This window comes from Oreochromis niloticus, linkage group LG15, assembly GCF_001858045.2.
Source record: "Oreochromis niloticus isolate F11D_XX linkage group LG15, O_niloticus_UMD_NMBU, whole genome shotgun sequence".
NCBI lineage: Eukaryota > Metazoa > Chordata > Actinopteri > Cichliformes > Cichlidae > Oreochromis > Oreochromis niloticus.
The window spans coordinates 26,068,194-26,090,917 of record NC_031980.2 but is presented as its reverse complement, the minus strand read 5'-3'; the positions used below and the strand labels follow the sequence as shown (position 1 = coordinate 26,090,917).

The window sequence follows — 22,724 nt, the reverse complement described above, 5'->3', positions numbered from 1 at the left end:
ACTCAGGACTCGCTAACCCCCTCCCTCCTGTGCTGAATCATAGAGCGAACGAATCACTCACTCACTCACTCACCCCCTCCCTCCTGGCTCACAGCTTCTTCTTCTTCTTCTTGGTTGGCAACCAATGTTAAGGCGCATTACCGCCCCCTGGCTCACAGCTCAGTGGACATTTAGATGAGAAAATATATATTTGACACATTTAAGGAAAATACTAATAAAATAAAAATAAACAAAATAAATGTTCCCTTTAGAAATTTTTTTGCTCTATAAAATAGTTGTTTTCTTTTAGAATCACTCATCTTAGCAGTAGGCAGTAGGATATACATGAAAAGAGAAAAGAAATTAAGTTTGAGTGAAAATGTACATTTTTTGCACTCTCTGGTCAACTGACTCAGTGAATCAAATGACTCAAAAAACCCGATTCACTTTGGTGAGTGACTCATTAAAACTCGATTCAGTAAAAAGAATCAAATTTACCATCACTAGAAAGAGCAGCGGGAGAGGGCGGGGCGCGTGAGCAGCAGGAGTAGGAGGTGTTACTGCTGAGTCTGACCTCAGGACGAAAACCGCGGTCAAGTGAGCCGCAGTCAAGCCAGCCGCCTCTTTTCAGTCGCATTAATTTTCTTGCACTTCTACACCGGCATTTACAGCAGCGCCTTTTCTCCTTATTTCCCGATCGAAAGCATAGACCCGCGCACAAGTACACGCGCGCACGCACTCACACATGCACACGCGCGGACTCGGACATGCACGCGCGCATACATTGCTTTGGGACAGCCCAAAGTCTAGTTGCATATTCAAAAATTCATTAAAAATCATCCTGAATAGTTGAGGTACAACTTTCAACACATTCCTCCTCTGGGACACCTACTGTACCTCTGTGCCAAGTTTCATCCAGATTTACTGTAATATTCCCCAGAAATTGCAGTAAACTTGTATTCAATGCAATACAGTCAATACACTTTAATTATGTCAATTTCAAAATTTCATTAAAAATCATCCTGAATAGTTGAGGTCCAACTTTCAACACATTCCCCCTCTGGGACACCTACTGTACCTGTGGGCCAAGTTTCATCCAGATTCACTGTAATATTCCCCAGAAATTACAGGAAACTTGTATTCAATGCAATACAGTCAATACACTTTAATTATGTCAATTTCAAAAATTCATTAAAAATCATCCTGAATAGTTGAGGTCCAACTTTCAACACATTCCTCCTCTGGGACACCTACTGTACCTCTGCGCCAAGTTTCATCTCAATCCGCTGCATCAATAATTGTTTAATATTAATGGATCAAAAGTGCTGCTGAGAGAGTCATGACAGGGACTATAAAGAGACAGCATATTTCAGCCATATTTGCTTGTCTTCACTGACTCGCTTTGAAATCCAGATTTAAATTTTGGAATATTAGGTGTACTTGTGGTTCCTATAGAATTTTAAGGTTGAACGGGAATCAGAGTCTTCATCTCTCAGGCCTCTCTTCTGTGGATGCAGCTCACAATATTAATTCAGAAGACAAACACCCATCTCAGCTTTTGAGATTAGCCTTAAAACCCTCAGTTTTGACAAATAATACAGCTATAGTGGATCAGGTGACCCTGAATCTTCCCTTATTTGTGCTGCAATAAGCCTAGGCTCTTGCGGGCTTCCCATGATGTATGAATTTTTTCCTTCTTTGCTCGTTCTGTGTTTATACACCTCTCTGCATTTAATCATTAGTTAGTATGTATCTCTTGCTCTCTTGCACAGTGTATATGTTGCCCTGTCTCCTTTTCATCAACCTCAGCCAGTCACAGTAGATGGCTGTCTCTCCTTAAGCCTGTTTCTGCCAGATGTTTCTACCTCTTCAAATGGAGTTTTTCCTTCCCACTCTCACTAAATGTCAGCTCATATGGGGTACTTAAATTGTTGGGTTTTTATTTGTATTATTGTTGTGTTTTCACCCAGCAACATAAAGTGTCTTTAGGCGACTGCTGTTGTGATTTGGCGCTAAATACATAACCTTTAACTGCTAACACCGAAATTAATTAAATTGTATAAATTCAAATTATATATTCATTGTGATATACTCCTTGTCTTTTGAAATACTTTATTTTCTGTTTTTGGACACCTTTTAAAACAACATTCAATATTACAGGAACAGAAGCTCTTCTATTTCATGAACTACCAAACTTACTGGTAGTAACACACACTGCAACTGGGAAACACCAGGGAAAACTTAATTAAGGCACAATACACAATATATAGGTGAATTGATTTTGCCTCTTCACCACATATGACACTGGATACTGTAGCTCCTGTGAAAAATAAGGCCTCAAATCAGAAGTACTTGACCCCGTGGTATAATTCTCAAACACGTAGCCTAAAGCAGATAACTCATAAGGTGGAAATGGCATGTCACAAATTTAGAAGATCATCATTTAGCCTGGAGAAACACTTTGCTGCTTTATAAGAAAGCCCTCCGCAAAGCCAGAATATCTTACTATTCATCACTGATTGAAGAAAATAAGAACAACCCTAGGTTTCTCTTCAGCACTGTAGCCAGGCTGACAAAAAGTCATCTAGAACTCCCTGACTCCTCTCCCAGACTTCTGTTTGCTAATTTCTCATCAGCGTTCAACATTCTGCAGCCTCATATCCTGGCCACTAAACTTTCCACCTGATTTTACCTGGATGATCAGCTAATCCTGTGGATATTGGACTTTTTGACCAACAGGACTCAGAAAGTTTGGGTCAACAACTCTTTTGGGTCTCCGTTCCACCTCCACGGGCTCCCCCAGGGCTGTGTGGTCTCCCCCCTGCTCTTCATCCTCTACATTGATGACTGCAGATCCACACAGCCCAACTGTCACCTGGTGAAATATGCTGACGACACAGTTCTCCTGTCACTGCTGTCAGGCCCCTCACAACACCACGGGCCCACTCTTCAGGAGTTTGTAGAGTGGTATGACAGCTCCAAACTTGAAGTGAACGTGAGCAAAACCAAAGAGATGGTGGTGACCTTCTCCAGTAGGCAGAGGGATCTGGCTGCTTCAGTCACCACCACCATCCACGGGAATCCAGTGGAGGTAGTTGAGGAGTACAAATACCTGGGAACCATCTTTGACAACCTCCCGAAATTCTCTGCCAACACGGAGGAGATTCTCAGGAGTTGCCACCAATGGCTATACCTCCTTAGGAAACTCAACTCCTTTGGAGTCAGCACACCAATCATGATGACTTTCTACTATGCCTTCCTGGAAAGCATCATGACCTTCTTCATCACCTGCTGGTTCCACTCCCTCAGCCTTCAGAACAGGAACAGACTGCAGCACACTGCATCAGTGTGCTCTAAAATCATTGGACTGCCTGTCAGAACTCTGGCACAGGTTTTCAGCCCACAGGCCCTTAGACAGGCAGCCAAAATCATCAACGACCCCTCTCACATTCTTCACCCCGCATTTCAATGCCTCCCCTCTGCGTGACGCCTCCGCTGCATTTCCTGCAGGACTGAGAGGAGGAGAGCCACTTTTGTCCCCAAAGCCACTCTGCTTTTTAACTCCAGAACATTTCCCACACCCATAAACATAAACTACACTCTTCTTACACTACTGACACTTTATTCATTTTTAGTCACTTACTTATTCACCTTCAGTCACTTTAATTTTAAAACTGTGTAATTTTAAAAATGTATATACTGTGTATTCTGTGTATTTATTATTTCACTCCTATTGCCTGTTCTTATTGTCCTTATCTTCAACGTATGCTGCTCGGTTGTTTGTTAATTGTCCCTTGGGGATAAATAAAGTCTTCTGATCTGCTCTGATCTAATAATCAGCTATGTACCACAGGCCTTCAAGCTGGCTGTAGTTAAACCTTTACTTAAAAAGCCATCTCTAGACCCAGCTGTCTTAGCTAATTACAGGCCAATCTCCAACCTTCCTTTCATTTAACAAATCCTTGAAAGAGTAGTTGTCAAACAGCTAACAGATCATCTGCAGAGGAATGGCTTATTTGAAGAGTTTCAGTCAGGTTTCAGAGCTCATCACAGCACAGAAACAGCTTTAATGAAGGTTACAAATGATCTTCTTACCTCTGACAGTGGACTCATCTCTGTGCTTGTCCTGCTAGACCTCAGTGCAGCGTTCGATACTGTTGATCATAATATTCTATTAGAGCGATTAGAACATAAGATAAGATGAGATAAGATAACCTTTATTAGTCCCACACGTGGGAAATTTGTTTTGTCACAGCAGGAAGTGGACAGTGCATAAGTTATATAGCAAAAGTTAGAATACAATAAGAATAAAATACTGTACACAACTGTACAGAATAGAATAGAATAAAAATAAAATAAAATACTATATACAGTAGAATAAAATAGAATAAAATATACAATAGGATAAAAATAGAATACAAATTCTATATACAACTGAGTAAAAATACAACTTTGTCAGAAAAGAGTATTGCACTTAGTCTTATTGCACATGTGTGGGTTTGTGTGTGTTTGATCAGTTGAAGTCTTTGTTGTGGAGTCTGACAGCAGTAGGGAGGAAAGACCTGCGAAATCTCTCCGTCCCACACCGTGGGTGCCGCAGCCTGTCACTGAAGGAGCTGCTCAGTGCCATTAGAGTTTCCTGCATGGGGTGGGAGATGTTGTCCAACAGGGATGAAAGCTTAGCCACCATTCTCCTGTCACTCACCAACTCCACTGGGTCCAGAGGGCATCCTAGAACAGAGCTGGCCCTGCGGATCAGCCTGTTCAGTCTCTTCCTGTCCCCGGCAGAGATGTTGCCACCCCAGCAGACCACACCATAAAAGATGGCTGCAAAACATGCTGTAGGTATTACAGGTACTGCGCTGCAGTGGTTTGTATCATATCTATCTAACTGACTCCAATTTGTTCATGTAAATGGAGAGTCTTCTTCACACGCTGAGGTTAATTATGGAGTTCTACAGGGTTCAGTGCTAAGACCAATTCTGTTTACATTATACATGCTTCCCCTAGGCAGTATCATCAGAAGGCATAGCATACATTTTCACTGCTATGCTGGTGACACCCAGCTCTATCTATCCATGAAGCCAGATAACAAACACCATTTAGTTAAACTGCAGGAATGTCTTAAAGACATAAAGACCTGGATGGCCGCTAACTTTCTGCTTCTTAATTCAGATCAAACTGAGGTGATTGTATTTGGCCCTGAAAATCTTAGAAATATGGTATCTAACCAGATTCTTACTCTGGATGGCATTACCTTGGCCTCCTGTAACACTGTGAGGAACCTTGGAGTCATTTTTGACCAGGATATGTCCTTCAATGCACATATTAAACAAATATGTAGGACTGCTTATTTCAATTTGTGCAATATCTCTTAAATTAGAAATATCCTGTCTCAGAGTGACGCTGAAAAACTAGTTCATGCATTTATTACTTTCAGGCTGGACTACTGTAATTTATTATTATCAGGATGTCCTAAAAACTCCCTGAAAAGCCTTCAGTTAATCCAAAATACTGCAGCAAGAGTATTGACAGGGACTAGAAAGAGAGAGCAGATTTCTCCTATAATGGCTTCAGTTCATTGGCTCCCTGTTAAATCCAGAATTGAATTCAAAATACAAGGTCTTAAATAATCATGCCCCATCCTATCTTAATGACCTTGTAGTACCATATCACCCTATTAGAGCACTTCGCTCTCGCACTGCAGGCTTACTTGTTGTTCCTATAGTATTTATAAGTAGAATGGGAGGGAGAGCCTTCAGTTTTCAGGCCCTTCTTCTATGGAACCAGCTTCCAGTTTGGATTCAGGAGACAGACACTATCTCTACTTTTAGGATTAGGCTTAAAACTTTCCGTTTTGCAAAAGCATATAGTTACGGCTGGATCAGGTGACCCTGAATCCTCCCTTAGTTATGCTGCATTGGATCATACCTGTTATTAATCTCTGGCTCTCTTCCATAGCATGTCTTTTATCCTGTCTTCCTTCTCTCTTACTCCAACCGGTCGCAGCAGATGGCCCTGAGCCTGGTTCTGCCGGAAGTTTCTTCCAGTTAAAGGGGAGTTTTTCCTTAACACTGTCGCTAAAGTGCTTGCTTATATGGAATAATATGTTTGTTGGGTTTTTCTCTGTATGTATAATTGGAAAATCAAACTTACAATATAAAGCGCCTTGAGGTGACTGTTGTTGTGATTTGGCGCTGTATAAATAAAATAGAATAGAATAATGTACTTCAGAGTGGGAGATTGGCAAAATGTATGAATAGGATGGCCATTAGGGGAACTGGAGACAGCTGCGTAACACAGCAGGGATACATTGGGAATAAGAAGACAGTGGAAGTAAGACTCAACACAAGAAAGGGACAAGAGGCCACCAAACTAAAACCCAGACTAAGACACACGAGCTTGACACAGACAAAACCGTAAACAGACATGAAGACAAGACTGGCTTTAACACTACAGTGTTTTCACAAGTGTTCCATCCACTTGTGGAACACTGAAGAAGAACTACACTCAAAAGCAAAATGGAACTGAAAACAAAAGAATACATAATGTATACATATCTTTCACACACTTTCTCTAAACTGAGTGTTTCCTAACTACATTCACACTCTTGACACGCAGACTGGAGGAGCCAGGGATAAAACCACTTACCTTCCGATCAGTAGGTGACCTGCTCTACCTCCTGAGCTACAGCCACCCAGTGGCAAATATGAGTAAACCCTCACTAGGTTTTGGATAAAGTGTACACTCACAAACTTGTCAAACCTGCGTTTGAAACGTTGGCCACCATAGATGTAACTTGGCCCAGAGGTACAGTAGGTCGCCCAGAGTAAGATGGTGTTGAAAGTTGGACATCAACGATTAAGGATGATTTTTTATGAATTTTTGAAAATGTCATAATTAAAGTGTATTGACTGTATTGCATTGAATACAAGTTTCCGGTAATTTCTGGGGAATATTACAGTAAATCTGGATGAAACTTGGTCCAGAGGTACAGTAGGTGTCCCAGAGTAAGCCGGTGTTGAAAGTTGGACCTCAGCTATTGAACATGATTTTTAATGAAATTTTGAAATTGACATAATTCTATTGTATTGACTGTGTTGCATTAAATACAAATTTCCTGTAATTTCTGGGGAATATTACAGTAAATCTGGATGAAACTTGGCCCACAGGTACAGTAGGTGTCCCAGAGGAGAAATGTGTTGAAAGTTGGACCTCAACTATTCAGGATGATTTTTAATGAATTTTTGAAAATGTCATAATTCTATTGACTGTATTGCATTGAATACAAATTTCCTGTAATTCCTGGGGAATATTACAGTGAATCTGGATGAAACTTGGCACAGAGGTACAGTAGGTGTCCGAGAGGAGGGATGTGTTGAAAGTTGGACCTCAACTATTAAGGATGATTTTTAATGAATTTTTGAATATGCAACCAGACTGTCCCGATGGCTGTATTGGGTTGTCCCATTGCCATTTGTGTGCACGCGTGCACGTGTGACTGTTCGCGCGTGCGCACGCGTTCGATCGGGATATAACGAGAAAAGGCGCTACCGTAAAGACTGGTGTAGAAGCGGAAGAAAATTTATGCGGCGGATAAGAGGCGGCTGGCTTGACCGCGGCTCACAAGTGACGGCTCATTTGACCACGGTGGACGACACACAGCTGAGCTCACCTTTACTCCTCTGATGACTCATTACGAGCTGAAAGCACCTCCGCGCGGGCAGGACGACGATCCGACCGACCGGAACCAGGACCAGATGGAGCTGAGAGCGGGTGATGTCTGAATCCTCCTCACGTCATCCTGAAAGAACACTTTCAGTTTCAGTTCAGAAAAGCTGCATCATCAACAACACTGTGTGTGTCTCTCTGCGTGTGTCTGTGAGTGCTTGTCATAGAACGTACTCCCCCTGGAGAGAGCTCCAACAGCCAAGGGTGGGGGTGTTGAAGGACCAGCCAATCCCACGCACACAGATGTAGAAAACCTGCCTGTTCCCCTCGTCCATGTTAAAAATGGCATGCTGGTGTATCTGAGTAAATGAGCCATCTCTTCTTCACAGAACTGGTAAAGTTCATGGTTTCCTGGCACAGACCGACTTCTAAGCGCAGCCATTCCATGACCTTAATGTTAGCTGCTTTATGTTACCACAAACTGTGGTGATGCAAGTCAATACAACAGAAAAGCTCCGACCATACTTTGTCTCTTTTTTCCACTTACAGTGACGTCTCCACGGTCTGTGTGTCGAAATAAAACAAGGCCTCTGTTATACTTGTCACACGACCCTGCAGTGGCCTGAGTATTTTGTTGTCGCACAGTGACCACGAGGATGCCTGCCTGTGTTTTTGTGACCATGTGGACTCACCCACAGAGAACTGCACCCCAGGAGGTGGACTTCATCTGTCAGTGTCTGCAACAGACGGTCAAGATTTCTGACCACTTCTTGCACAACTTTCGGCTGCTGTTGTCTCCACAGCAAGTCATCTGTCTCCACATCACTCTGTTCCTAACATCCTCCGCAACACACCAGCCCTCTGCATGTCCTCCTTCACTAGATGAATCTTCCCTGAGGTCCTCTTTTCATCCTCCCTGGCAGCTTCAACATCCTTTGTCAAAAATACAGGCCTGCACATGTCCAAACACCTGAGCTTTACCGAACCCGTCCCTCTGAAAAACTCTTTCTAATCTGTCCGTTCTGGTCAGTCCTAGAGCTGAAGATGTTAAATCAACAGTTAAACCTGACTGGGGAAAAGTTTGCTATGACTCAGCCTGAACTAAATATATTTTCTCACTACATCCAGAGTGCTCTTATTCAACACATATGAGCTGTGAAGTCAAATTAAGCAAAATTGTTCTAATTAATAATCTGTAAAACTGCAGCCAGGACCTCTGTAATGCAACAAAAAGTGATTTTCATAGTTTTCATTTTGTCAAGGTTGTTGCTGCTTTGCTCCTTTAGTGACCTGCCTGTAGAGTTCATTGATTTGCTACACAGACACAATGAGTGTTTGAATGTGTGTAGACTGGAAAATGTTAAATTTATTTTATTAGCTGCAGATAGAACAGCTGTTTACAGCTGTTTGCACCTGTTCCATTTGTTCCACGAGATCAGATGATCAAACTGTAACTCAACAAACTTGTCTAGACTTGTCTCTAAAAACTAAATGGTATTTCAGAGTTTTTACCACAGAAAGCCTATAAATCACAAACTGCATGCTGCAGTATTATGGGCTGGATCTGCTTTTAGTTAGCTGTAGGTGAACCTGCTTGCATTAAAACCACATATTACTTCTTTACTTATATAATGAGTCAGTCAAAGAGGCTAGATCCTCTTATTTCAATAATCTTATAAATCGTCATAAAAAAATTCAAGAGCTCTATTTGATACCATAAACAGTATTGTTTCTCCTCCAACTCAGCATGCTGTGTTACTTTCTGATGAAGATTGCAATACTTTCCTCAATCATTTTGTAAATAAGGTGATGGACTTGAGATCCAAAATCTCCTCAAGTGCCACCCCTTATGAAGATACCCCTTGTTGTCTTGGGTCATTAACTTCCTTTTCTCCAATCACACTTAATGACTTAATTACAGTATTAGGTAAAATGAAATCCTCATCATGCTCTGTAGATATATTACCTCCCTCTGTCCTGTCTGGGTCTATCACCAGCATTGGTCCCACTTTACTATCCATCATCAACAGTTCACTGAGGCAAGGCTGTGTTCCATCTTATTTTAAACATGCAGAAGTAACTCCTCTTATAAAAAAAAACAGAATTTAGATCCTAGCTCCACTAGTAATTATCGACCTATTTCAAAATTGCCATTTTTAAGTAAATTACTAGAAAAAATTGTTGAAAATCAGTTCAGGTCCCTTTTATGTAAATTACAGATTTTTGACCCTTTTCAGTCTGGCTTTCAAAAGCAGCACTCCACTGAGACCGCTCTCTTAAAAGTCTATAATGATCTATTAATGGCATCTGATGCAGGGAATTGTTCTGTGATCATTTTGCTTGAGCTTAGTGCAGCCTTTGATACCATCAACCACAAAATCCTACTTAACAGGCTTAAGGTTCTGGCTGGTATATCTGGCTCTGCCTTAGACTGGTTTTTGTCCTACTTATCAGATAGGACCTTTTCTGTTAATACTGATAGGTTTACATCTAATATTGCTGCCCTAACCTGCGGGGTTCCACAGGGTTCAGTTTTAGGTCCATTATTATTTTCTTTTTATATGCTTCCTTTAGCTGGCATTATTCAGTCTTTTAGCAACCTGTCTTATCATTTTTATGCTGATGACATTCAGCTGTATAGGTCCTTTAAGCCTTATCAGCTGGATAGGCTGTCCACCCTAGTCCAGTGCCTAACTCGGGTTTCTGATTGGCTTTCAAGCAACTACCTTGCTCTAAACACAAACAAGACTGCGACCATGATCATAGCTCCTCCTGAACTACATTCTAAGATTAGTCAGGTTCTTGCCTCTTTCTGTCCTTCTGTCAAGTCAAATATTTGAAATCTTGAAGTAATATTTGACTCTTCTCTGCACTCAGAAAAATAAAGGTGCCAACTGGAACCAAAAGTGGTTCTTTAGACTGATGCCATAGAAGAACCTTTTTTGGTGCCACAAAGAACCTTTCAAACAATGGTTCTTTGAAGAACCATTTCTTTCAGTGGTTCATTGAAGAACCTTTAAAGGTGCCCCAAAGAACCATCAAGAAATGGTTCTTAGGGGCACCTTTAAGGGTTTTTCAAAGAACCTTTTTAAAAAGGTCCTTCAAATGGTTCTTTAAAAAACCATTTTAAAGAACCTTTTTTGAAATGGTTCTTTAAAGAACCATTTTAAATCTTTCAAAATAAAATGTAACAAATTGAATTTGAGTAGGGTAAAATAAATACGAGCACAGCATAGACATATATTAATGGTTTATTGCCATTTTGTAGTATACCAGAAGACAAAAAGGCATTTTAACCCTCAGCACAACATCACAATACATGTCACATATTAGTCATTTAAACAGTAATAATTAAACATTTTTACTATACTATAAATAAATATATATAAATACTATATCTATAGATAACACAAAAATTAATACATGTATTGTTTAATTAATAAAACATCAGAAAGTGATAAAAACACATAAGAAATAGCAATAGCTTCATAACAGAGCAATAAATCAACACATTTTCATCAGCAGATGTTTGCATATTCAGTAAAAAATTTTCAACAACAAGTTTATGATTAAAATGATCAATGAACTTCAGCGTTATGTAAGGCAAGTTTCATGTTGGACTCATTGTCCTTTGTTAGTCCAGTTTAGGACAATGTCACTGACATATATATCATATCAAATATATGTCATATCAAAACAACCCCACACCTGCAGTTGTTTCAGTTTTTCTCAGGTGTTTCCTGTCAGCTGGTCAACCTCACTCAGGCGGACATCCATATCAGCCAACCAAACGACAAGCTCCTCCCTTTGTGCTTCAAATCCCTCCCACTCTGAGACAAGGAGCTGAGAGAGAGAAAACAAGGGTCAGTTATAAAGAAGAGAGAAAACTGAAACCCTCCTCAGAAGGTCTGACTCGCATACCTGCAGTCAACCTATGATGGACTCCAGTTTGGCGTTCACGCCATCCCAGCGGCGGCCGCACTCCCTAGCCAATGCCAGCAGCTGAGTCTGCAGGGTGCCCTGGAAGAGCAGAGTTAATGTTCGACTCCTCCTGGTCAGGCTGTCCAGCTGGATGAGCCGAGGTCTCCCCTCTCTCTGTGTGTTGAAGTACTCTGATGTATGATGAAGTATTCTCATGTGTTTTGAAGTACTCTGATATGTGATGAAGTACTCTGTGTGATGTGATAAAATACTCTGATGTGTGATGAAGTACTCTGTGTGATGTTGAAGTACTGTGATGTATGATAAGGTACTTAGATGTATGTTGAAGTACTCAGATGTGTAATGAAGTACTCTGTGTGATGTTGAAGTATTGTGATGTGTGATGAAATACTCTGATATATCATGAAGCACTCTGATATGTGTTGAAGTACTGTGTGTGATGTTGAAGTACTCTGATGTATGATGAAGTACTCAAATGTATGTTGAAATACTCTGACGTTGTTTTCAGAGGAAGAAGTCAGTATCGTTGTGAGCACTATGTTAAAGTAGAAGTACTTTTACTAGAACTACAGTGTGTACAAAAAGTGCATTTATCACAGTATGCAAGTTTAACTAGTAGAAGGAACAAATGCAGTTTTTGTACACACTGGTGTAGAGCAGCTCATCGCTCCAACTGTCCTGCAGTCAGAAAACTGAAATTTTCTTTTTTTAAAATCTTGTTTTGGAATCTTTTCATTTTTAATGTTTTTACTGTGGACACATTAAAAAAAAACCTGACATTTCCAACGCAGATGTGAAAAAACAGTAACTTTTCTGTCATTTGGTTGTTTATCTGTTAATTATTAGGTGTATATGAACGGCCATGCAGGAGCTCCTTATCAGCAGTTCTTCACATGAACACTAGAGGGCTCCATCTGCTCTGGCTGACTGTTGGCTAACAGGTCAGCCTGGCAGCATCTGAGGAAAAGTGATTTTACCTCAGGCCTGTGCTGCTTATGAAGACAGTGCCTTTAATAATGTAATCACTGCAACACAAAGTACATGACCCCTGGAAAGAACGTCATTATCATCATCGTTGTCATCGTCATCATTGTCTGAAAAGTCTTCAATTAATCCAAAATGCTGCAAGCGAGTACTGACAGGCACTAGAAAGAGAGAGCATATTTCTCCTATACTGGCTTCCCTTCATTCTCTCCCTGTTATATCCAGAATTTAAAATCCTGCTCCTCATATACAAGGTCTTGAAGAATCAGGCCCCATCTTATCTGGATGACCTTATAGTACCATATCAACCCATTAGAGCACTTTGCTCTCACACTGCAGTTTTACTTTTTGTTACTAGAGTATTTAAAAGTAGAATGTGAGGCAGAGCCTTCAGTTTTCAGGCCCCTCTTCTGTGGAACCAGCTTCCTGTTTGGATTCAGGAGACAGACACTATCTCTACTTTGAAGATTAGGCTTCAAACTTTTTTCCTTTTTTCTAAAGCATATAGTTAGGGCTGGATCAGGTGACCTGAATCCTCCCTTAGTTATGCTGCAGTAGGTGTAGGCTGCTGAGGGATTCCAATGATACACTGGATGTTTCTTCTTCACTCACTATGTGTCAACAGACCTCTCTGCACAGAATCATACTTGTTATTAATCTCGGGCTCTCTTCCATAGCATGTCTTTGTCCTGTCTTCCTCTCCCTGGCTCTCCCCTGAGCCTGGTTCTGCTGTAGGCTTCTTCCTGTTAAAAGGGAGTTTTCCTTCTACTGTTGCCAAAGTGCTTGCTCCTAGTGGGTCATATGATTGTTGGGTTTTCTCTGCATGTATTATTGTATGGTCTACCTCACTGCCTTGCCTATATGAATAAAATTAAATTGAATAATCATTTTCTCATTTTTGGGAAACAAACCAAAACAGTTGGAGAGAGTCTGACCTCACTAAATGTAAGCTGATCTGGTAACTGTGCACTGGAGCAATAACTGTGAGTGAACCTGGACCAGCACACTCAGAATCAGGCTGGAAGAGAAGAGACCTCTAAAGACCTGCAGAGGACAGACCAGGATCAGAGGAACCTGCGTTCCAGTGCTTTAACCCGTGACCATAGATAAGGGGAACATACACAGTCTTCATGGTTCTGACATGCTATCATGAAATCATACATGTGACCCCAGGTTTAAACGCTGCACAGAAACACAAGTGATGGTGGTGGCGGTCATCATGCGATCAGTTGTGAGGACAGCTGATTACATGACAGTTTCTCAGACTTGGCTCGCTCTGTGCTCAGAGGTTTTCTGCCGCAGCTCACTTCCTATTCTCTGCTAACACACAGGAAGCTAAAGTCGCCTTAAAAAGCTCTTTTGTTGTTGTTGTTGTTGTTGTTGTTGCTGTTGTGAGCTGATGATAGTCAGGCGGCTGATGATGACAAGCATGAGACTGTGAAGTTGAGCTGGGATCAGATTATCAGTTCCTCTCAGCAGGTTTGGACTAAGCAGCTGTCACATTCTTACCTGTGCAGGTGATCAGTGTGTCAGCGCATTCAGGTGATACTAAACATTATTAAAACAGGAGCGCTGTGTGTGCATGTGTCCCTGTGTGTGCATGTGTCCCTGTGTGTGCATGTGTCCCTGTGTGTGTGTGTGTGTGTGTGTGTGTGTGTGTTTCTTTTGAACTTTATCTGATAGAAACAAGCTCAGATCTGAAAACGAAGCGCGCGTCTGTGCGCGCGCACAGGTGACCCGCAGCGTGAGTGCGGAAGTGAGCGCAGTCAGTACCAGCTGTGCGCCGCGCTGTGTGCGGCGGTTCCGGTGTGCTGTCGGTGATTTTCTGGATGGGCTGCTCCCTCTCAGCGGAGGCTCCGGACCGGCGGCCGGAGCAGGAGGAGGAAGAGGATGCGGTGCCGGTGAGTCTGAGCGCGGAGAGCCGGGAGGCGATCAGGAGCAGCTGGAAGGAGATCCAGGAGGACATCAGCAGGGTGGGCGTCATCATGTTCGTCAGGTGAGTTCACGCGCGCTCCGCCGTCCTCTGTCACGCAGGTAGACGTTATGAAGGAGTGTTACGTCAGAGCAGGTATCCTTAAATACCGGTCATAAAGCCGTGTTGAGTTTTAGTTTAAGGGCGAGTATCTCTCAGCTCGCTGATCTGATCTCCCACCAGCCCACAGGCACGGCTGTGACGTCACTTCTGCGTAAAACGACGTTCAGTCAGAAAACAGTGGCGATTATCGTTCAGATGATCAGATTATTGTAAACAATGCGGGTTTTTTTTAATGCAGCAAGGTTTGATTGATAGCTCATCACCAAACAGCGGGCATGCGCAGGTCTGAAAGACTTTCTGGTTCTGATGCAGGTGAGTGCCTCAGAGTCAGAGGTCATGTGTCAAAGGTCACAGGAGGTCATGTTCTGCTTTCTGGAGTCTGAGAAAACGGTGCGGTGGTTAGACGAACCCTGACAGGAAGTGGGCTGGAGCTGGTTTGGTTGCTGAGCCTGAGTTCGTGGTGGGTGGAGGTCCTCCTCTCCTCTGCGAGATGGAGCAGGGCCGGGCAGAGCCACAGTGTTTGGGCTCAGGTGTGCTGTTTACCTGCAGACTGATGTTACTGATGGTCATGCAAAGCAGCTGCAGCAAGCCACTCAGCAGTCTCAGCCGCTCTCTGTGGTTTGTGCTCAGTTGTCTGTTCTCGCCTTGTGTTTGCGTATGAAAGTTCACCTCAGCCCTCAGCACAGCACAGAGGACTGTGGGTAATGAGGATGTGACCTTTCTGCAGCTGCAGGTTCACTGACTGTTAGTCCTTTGTTAGCTTATCAGACATCAGAGCAGAGCTCACATCAACCATTTAACTCCACCCCCACCCTCTTCCAGGCTGTTTGAGACTCACCCGGAGTGCAAAGACGCCTTCTTCGCCTTCAGAGACCTGAATGATGTGAACGCCCTGAGGGCGAGCAAAGAGCTGAAAGCCCATGGCCTCAGGTTACACGCGCATGCGCACACACACACACACACACACACACACACACAGAGGATATGTGTCTCTTATCTCTAAAATCATCATGAAGCCTTTTTTAAGTGAGAGCTGAGCAGTGTAACTGTGAGTGGGGGGAAAGTTTGTGACTAATCAGAAACAGGGACATATGTGCTAAAAGCTGATCAGCTGATTTCACAAATGACATAAAACACTAATATTAGTCAAATGAGGCGTCAAACACAAATACCACCTATGTTGGACTTATAAATAAAGTTCTTTTGAAGTCAGGAAGGATGTGAGGGTGGTGCTAATCTAATGTCATACACAATAACAAGAGGTAGATGTTGTTATCAGTCATAATGACTCGCGTACATTTTTATCTCTGAAACTGAAACACTTTGTTAAACTGTGCTGGAGAGGAAATATAAAACTGTACTCTCACATCCTGCTGTAACATTTTGTATGAGGGCTGCGACGAGGGCTCAAGATATATTTATTATTGCCTCTGATCAGTTTTATTGTAATCATACAGAAGCATGAACTTAACCTTTCATTTCATTAAAACACAGCCCAGAGGGCCGGTTAGCTGATAGCTAGCAGCAAAAGCTGCCTGTGACTCATGCAGGGTCTCTGGGTTTAGCTGACTGGTTTTGTCCTCTGCCCTCTCTGCAGGATTATGTACATCATTGAGAAGACGGTCGCCAGGATCGACCAGGATGACCGTCTGGACCAGCTGATCCTGGATCTGGGCAGGAAGCATTACCAGTACAAAGCCCTGCCAAAATACTATGATGTCAGTGTGAAGCCGAGCACAGTGGTGGAGATTGGTTTCCACTCAGCTGTGACATTAGTTCAGTCCACACTGGTCATCCTCAGCTGAGCCTGCTCACACACATCTGGCGATTCTTCTCAGTTTTCTGAGCTTTAGGCAGATTGAAAGCTGTAGGAGGGTTGTAGAAGAGCTGTAGGACAGCTGTAGGAGGGTTGTAGAAGAGCTGTAGGACAGCTGTAGGAGGGTTGTAGAAGAGCTGGAGGAGGGTTGTAGGACGGCTGTAGGAGGACTGTAGAGGGTTGTAGAAGAGCTGTCGGAGGGTTGTAAGACGGCTGTATGAGGGTTGTAGAAGAGCTGTATGACAGCTGTCGGAGGGTTGTAGGACGGCTGTAGGATGGTTGTAGAGGACTGTAGGAGGGTTGTAGGACGGTTGTATGAGGGTTGCAGAATAGCTGTATGACAGCTGTAGGAGGGTTGTAGGACGGCTTTATAACAGCTGTAGGACGGGTGTAGGACAGATGTAGGACGGGTGTATAGCAGCTGTAGGACGGGTGTAGGAGGACTGTAGGACGGGTGTAGGAGGACTGTACGAGGGTTGTAGGAGGACTCTAGGACAGCTGTAGGATGGCTGTAGGATAACTATAGGAGGGTTGTAGGACAGTTGTAGGATGGCTGTAGGAGAGTTGTAAGAAGGTTGTAGGAGTGCTCGGGTGGAGAAAGGCCTTCTTTTTTTTTGGTTTATCTTGTCACGCTCTGTGGAAACACCAAACTGCTCTACTCTTAACTCCATCCACCCAGAGCTGCATGTGTGTGCTCATCAAACAAACCCTTTCTCTGTCTGTCCAGCTCATGGGGGAAGAGTTCATCCAAGCCATCCATCCGGTCCTGCAGGAGCGCTGGACTTCAGACCTGGAGGAGGCCTGGAAGGTAAACAGAGTCGACGTTTACGGATTCTTCAGAGCAAGCAGAGAAAAGTTAACCTCATCATACAGATGATGATTAAACATGTGATTTATTGCTTCAAGAACCTGAACATATAAACAACCAGAGGAGAAACAGATGTGATCTCTGCTGAAGCCTGAAGCTGACAATGGCTTCAATAAAAACTGCAAATCAGAATGAAGAGCCTGTTTTCTTCTCACTGGCCAACTTCTGGAAGCCTGTAGAGGGGCTGTCTCTATCTGTCATGAAAGAAGATAAAGACATTTTAAATAGGGCAGGCTTTACATTCAGTCCACAGTGTTCTCAGTCAGGCTGAGCTCTGGACTTGTTCTGTCCTGTTTCAGCTGTGCATGCATCTTTGTCCTGCTGAGGACCCAGTTTGGTCCAAACTGGAGCTGTGGGACAGACGGCCACATGCTGACTCCACAATACTTTGTAGACAGAGAAGCTCATGTCATCATCATCATGGCTCCTCCAGCGTGCTCACAGCTGTTAGGAGGAAATGTGTGAAATCTTTGCCAAGTCAGACGTGAGGCTCATAAAGAGTCAGATTTCCACACCGGGAAAGGGAAAACAGAGTCAGGTTGGTCCTTGAGGAAATGACTGAATAAATCCAAACTGATAGTCTGAACAGTGTTACTTGATTGCAGGTGAAGTTATGCAACGGAGGAAGCGAAGTAACAAGGCCTGGGTGAGTCCCGTGGAGTAGTGATCCATAATTCCAAACAGTAAAGGCAGGCAGGTGAGGTTGGAGAAAGAAGACTGAGAGTTCACCGGCTGTTGAAGTGCGAATGCGATCAGCGACCAAGTGAGTGAAGCTATTGCAGGATTGTAAGGAGAGTCAGGAAACAAGTGGGTTAACAGACAATCTGGCAAAGGCTGGTTGTTAACTCTGATCTTAAATACAGCCGACTCAGTCAGTCTCAGGTGGTGATCCTGGGAGAAGCAATGAGGGCTCCGCCCTGAGGGGAAGAGCAGACACTGTGGAAAATTACCATGGCTGTATCCCAATTCAGGGTCTGCAGCCTTAAAGTACGCAGCCTCAACGATCCTCAAGGGCCGCGTACTCAAAGACCGCTAATGCCGGAAGTGCGAGGCTTGTGAAATGGGACGGTCTAGCCTCCGTCGCGCTGCCCAGGTTGCCTAGCAACCATAACACCAACCGCTGGAAACGTTTCATACAGCTTTGTTTGACAGAAATGAAGGAGAACATATTTTGTTCGTGTGTTTGTTTCTACACGAGCTTTGTGTGATTTAATAAGTATCTGAGGCTGAGACCACAGGACTGTAAAACATGATTGTTGGCCTTCAGTTCTGTACTGAACAGTCATTTAAGATTAGCTAGTAAATAACAATTAGCCAATGTTGTTCATGAGACTAAAGTCAATATTATAGTTATTATATTAATCATCATAAGTTATTACAGCAGTGAGTTTATTGTCACATCACATGTGCAGGTACACTGGTACAGCACATGTGAGTGAAATTCATGTGAGTGAACTCTGTGTCTAATACTGAGCTTCAGTAAAGATTCAAGTTGCAGTTATTTATATTTCCTATCACCTTAAATCTTCACTCAAAGACAAGTATCTTTGACAGTGTATATGTAGATGTATTATATATAAGAGACAAATATTGTTCTTTTAATATGTTGGCATTACTAAATTTGGCTCAATGCTTACATATATGTGTAAAAAGAAAATGTACGAGCTGTGAAAACTGTTTCTGATAAACAAAGAGTAGACTGATATATTAAATATTCCTTTATTGGGTGAGAAAATCATACCATGTCATAACTGCTTTAAGTCATACAGAATAGATATCAGAGCCTTAAACAGGCTGACTTCTGCTAAATGGGTCAAACTGGGCAGAAAGTATACAAACACATAACATCCTTATAGAATATGATGTAACACTATAGATCAACTTACCTCAGACTATATAAAGCATATAAACAGTTACAGCAATATGATGCAACAAACACAGCAGTACTACTAATCCAAAATACTCAAAGCTTCATAGAACTGAAACAAACATTTATTTTTAGCTCCATTCTGCTGCTGATACATACTTTAGGTTTCTGAATATTAAACTTGTTGCTGCCTTTCATAGTGTGTAACTTGAAGGCCCTGAGTACTTTCTCCCACACTGAAAACACTGGAATGATATTATAATTATTTGAAGATTACCTAATAAGATTGATTCAGGACAGATAATTAGTTATTTTAAACTTTTCTAGCAGTCCTTCACAAACAGGGAACAGTTTGTCTATTCTCAACATCTGTCAGCTGCTGCTGACTCTTCCTCCTCCTCTTCCTCACACACTGCTGAGTTTGTCCTGGTGGATCATCAGGGGTGCAAAGCCTCACAGATGATGTGCAGCAGTGGGTCCCTCAGTCTGTCCTCACTCTGGACACTTGCAGTTGTCACAGATGGAAATCAAATGTGTGATAAGCTGCAGGATTCAAACACAAGTGTAACTTATAAATACATGTTCATACTTTTATTCCACAATCAGAGAGAAAGAAACAGAGAGAGAGTGCAGGACAGACAGACAGGTGACAGTCTCAGGTGTATACACTGCTACAAAACAGCACAAGAGAAGGAGGATTTAGTGTTTGTGTTATTACGAGTGCTAAACAAGAAGAGTTCCCAGATGGTACAGTGGACACATGTGTGACTCCTGTGATTAAAGCATCTTTCTTTCAGCTTAAGGAGTGAACCGTCAGCTCGTTCAAACACACGTTAAAGTCCGTTTGGCTCGACACCACCGAACAGAGGCAGCAATATAACATAGCTAACATTAACAGTGCAGTGAATCCTGCTTGTGCCGTGATATTCAGGACTGCAAACCGAGCAGCATTCACTGACTTTCAGCTTGTTGTGTTTGTGGATATATGACTGACTTTAATTATCCATAAAATCATCAGATTCTCTGTAAGATTAAGGTCAACTATTGTATTATTATATTTTAAAGGCTCTAAAACCAAGTAAACGCTGAAAGTACAAACATCGCTAATGTCACATAACTTTGCCGACATGTGGCCAACAGTAATGTTTTAATGTTCTTCATTATTCAACATTTGCACATAAATAAGTGACATCATATTCAGTACTTACATTTAACAGTTTACTCTTCGGCCGCTACGCTTCTGCCGTCTGCGGCAAAATTATCCACAGTGACTGCCGCACTATGAATTGTGGGATATGTTGGGCCACGAAGTCTACATCGCCACAGCCTTAAAATTCAGGGAAATGAAGGCCGCATTTCAGGGCCGCATTTCGAACAGCCTTTGAATTGGGAGAGCCTTCGGCGCGCTGCTGTGACGTAATCGGCCTTAAAATGCAGCCTTTAAGGCTGCAGACCCTGAATTGGGATACAGCCCATGACTCAACCAGCCCATGACAAAAGCTTAAAGTGAGCTGTATGTGAGGCCGGACACTAAGTACGGAGAAAAGGATGGAGCTGGAAAGGATTTGCATGGAGTGAGGAGAGTGTGGTGAAAAGATGCAAGGAGGAATCTGAGGAGCTGATGAATGTAGGAAGTGCAGAGAATTAGTAAGGAGGCCACTATGAAGAGGATGAAGAGGTAAAGGAGGTTGGTCCAGAGGACACACCTGTGCAGGTAACGAGACATCTGGGAGAGAGGGTGGTGGACAGTTTAACACAGTCCTGGAGAGTTAGAGGATGAGGACGAATGAAGAAGAAGTGTACTGCTTCTGATCAAGAACATGATGAAGGAACTACAGTGGGATGATGAGCCATGAAGATGGGAAAGCTCTTTGTCACACCTGAGCTTGTGCTCCTGTCTGCGTCTTACCCTCTGAACTCGTACATGGCAGTAGCAGTGGACTTTCACAGGGCTGCGCGTTTATCTGGTTATTAGAAATGTCAGTCACCTTTTTAATACGAAAACTGTAGCTTCAAATAATCTCCCATTGAAGGACTTCAAATCTGCTCCAGCTGTTCTCTCAGCCCGCGGTACTTCTCTCTTCCTGACGTCACTGTTAGGTGGAATTGCCACACTCATCACAGTGGTGATAAATGTGGCAATTCCAGGAAACAGTTGCACTCTTATGTGCAACTGCACCCCCCCTCCTCCCCCTGTCTGCTCTCAGACCACCAAAAAACAAAGAAACAGCAAGAAATGGATTAAGCAGAAAAATTAACAAAGAAAAGTGAAAAAACCCCACTTTAATCTGTTGTTACCTGTCATCCACCTGGCCCTTAATTACTAGCATTTAAACTTATGAAGAAGGGAAATACATTTCATCATTTAGCCTGGACAAATTGTTTGCTGCTCTATAAGAAAGTTCTCCGTGAAGCTACAACATCTTACTATTCATCACTGATTGAAGAAAATAAGAACAACCCTAGGTTTCTCTTAGGCACTGTAGCCAGGTTGACAAAAAGTCAGCGCACTGTTGAGCCAACCATTCCTTCTCACAACCCAACCGGTCGCTGCAGATGGTCGCCCCTCCCCGAACCTGGTTCTGCTGTTGGTTTGTTCCTGTTAAAAGGGAGTTTTTCCTTCCCACTGTCGCCAAAGTGCTTGCTCCTAGGGGGTCATATGATTGTAAGGTCTAACTTAAAATATAAAGCACCTTGAGGTGACTGCTGTTGTGATTTGGCGCTGTATAATTAAAATTAAATTTGTCTTTTCTTTGCCACAGGATCTTAGGCCTGATGTTCTGCGTTTTAGCTCTACTTTTCGGTTGGTTGTGCTGAACTGTCTCCGGGTCACCTTTGTGCTGCCTGCAAAGATGGATAGAGCAGTGATACCATCACCATGCTGGCAACAAAGACAGCTTGGCTGTAATGAGCTTCCTCTGATCTGACCTCTGCTTTCTGAGAAAATGAAAGAAACTCATAGAAATAAAGAAACAGAAAATTAACTGTTCATATTCCAGAGAGTTTTCCATAAATGAAGATGTCAGTTTGTTGGGATGACCTCAGCTGATGATTGGACTGTGTAAATATCAGCAGCAGGTTTAACGCTGTGCTCTCAGACCTGCTGTAACAGGACCAGGCTCATGTTTGAAAGTTTATCTGCATTTCTGTGTTTACCTCATTTACCTGCACAGTTCAGCTTGCTTGGGCCTGCAGACTCATGCTGCCCCCTGCTGGTCATCACACAAACCCTGCCGTCTGTGTTGACCCTTTTTCACGACTCTTCTCTTTCCTGCAGACTCTGTTCTTGTACATCACTCGCACCATGAAGAAAGGCTACCAGCAGGCGCAGAGGAGCCACAGCAGCAGCTGAGAGCAGCTCGTCCCGTCACGTGACTGCAGCAGCTCAGCGCGGAGTCTTTAAATGAGAAGTTGTGTAGTAAAAATTTTGTTTTCAGCTCTCATGTGTAACTGTATGAATGTTTAACAGCTCTGAGCTGTGGGCCTTTATTTTGAAAGTGAATAAACATCATGTGAGTTTTTAAACGACGAGATCTTTTATGCACCTGTTTGTACACGATTT

At 42.8% G+C, this 22,724-nt stretch overlaps 2 protein-coding genes and 1 long non-coding RNA gene across 7 annotated transcripts in view; 1 reads left to right on the top strand and 2 right to left on the bottom strand.

Moving 5' to 3' along the window:
• tnfaip2a (tumor necrosis factor, alpha-induced protein 2a) overlaps window positions 1-7,982 on the bottom strand; it is a 40,904-nt gene extending 32,922 nt beyond the window's left edge. Inside the window, exons 1-2 of one of the 2 annotated variants that reach the window (XM_025899091.1) lie at window positions 7,885-7,982; window positions 7,655-7,783 (exon numbers count right to left, since the gene is read on the bottom strand). In XM_025899091.1, the coding sequence (XP_025754876.1) occupies window positions 7,655-7,676 (22 nt within the window). In that variant the 5' untranslated portion in view covers window positions 7,677-7,783; window positions 7,885-7,982. Of the gene's footprint in view, window positions 1-7,654; window positions 7,836-7,884 lie in introns of those variants that run through there. The other variant, XM_025899092.1, reaches the window with a different exon arrangement.
• A 3,338-nt stretch (window positions 7,983-11,320) lies between these two features.
• Window positions 11,321-12,862, bottom strand: LOC112842465 (uncharacterized). The gene is made up of 2 exons (XR_003214236.1): window positions 11,572-12,862; window positions 11,321-11,493 (listed from the first exon to the last, which is right to left on the bottom strand). It is a non-coding gene; the product is annotated as an uncharacterized LOC112842465 (long non-coding RNA).
• Window positions 12,863-13,943: 1,081 nt separating this feature from the next.
• On the top strand, window positions 13,944-22,691 carry LOC100698055 (neuroglobin). Of its 4 annotated transcripts, none has more exons than XM_019345836.2 (5): window positions 14,188-14,572; window positions 15,434-15,541; window positions 16,209-16,329; window positions 17,155-17,235; window positions 21,925-22,691. In XM_019345836.2, exons 1-5 carry the CDS (start codon window positions 14,406-14,408, stop codon window positions 22,087-22,089), a joined length of 642 nt encoding a protein of 213 aa, XP_019201381.1. In that variant the 5' UTR covers window positions 14,188-14,405; the 3' UTR covers window positions 22,090-22,691. The 4 variants fall into 4 exon arrangements, with proteins under 4 accessions (XP_019201383.1, XP_019201381.1, XP_025754892.1 ...); XM_025899107.1 differs by lacking the exon at window positions 21,925-22,691 and adding an exon at window positions 17,901-18,351 and having other exon boundaries at window positions 14,222-14,572; XM_019345837.2 differs by having other exon boundaries at window positions 14,235-14,572; window positions 22,440-22,691.
• The last annotated feature ends 33 nt before the right edge of the window (window positions 22,692-22,724 follow it).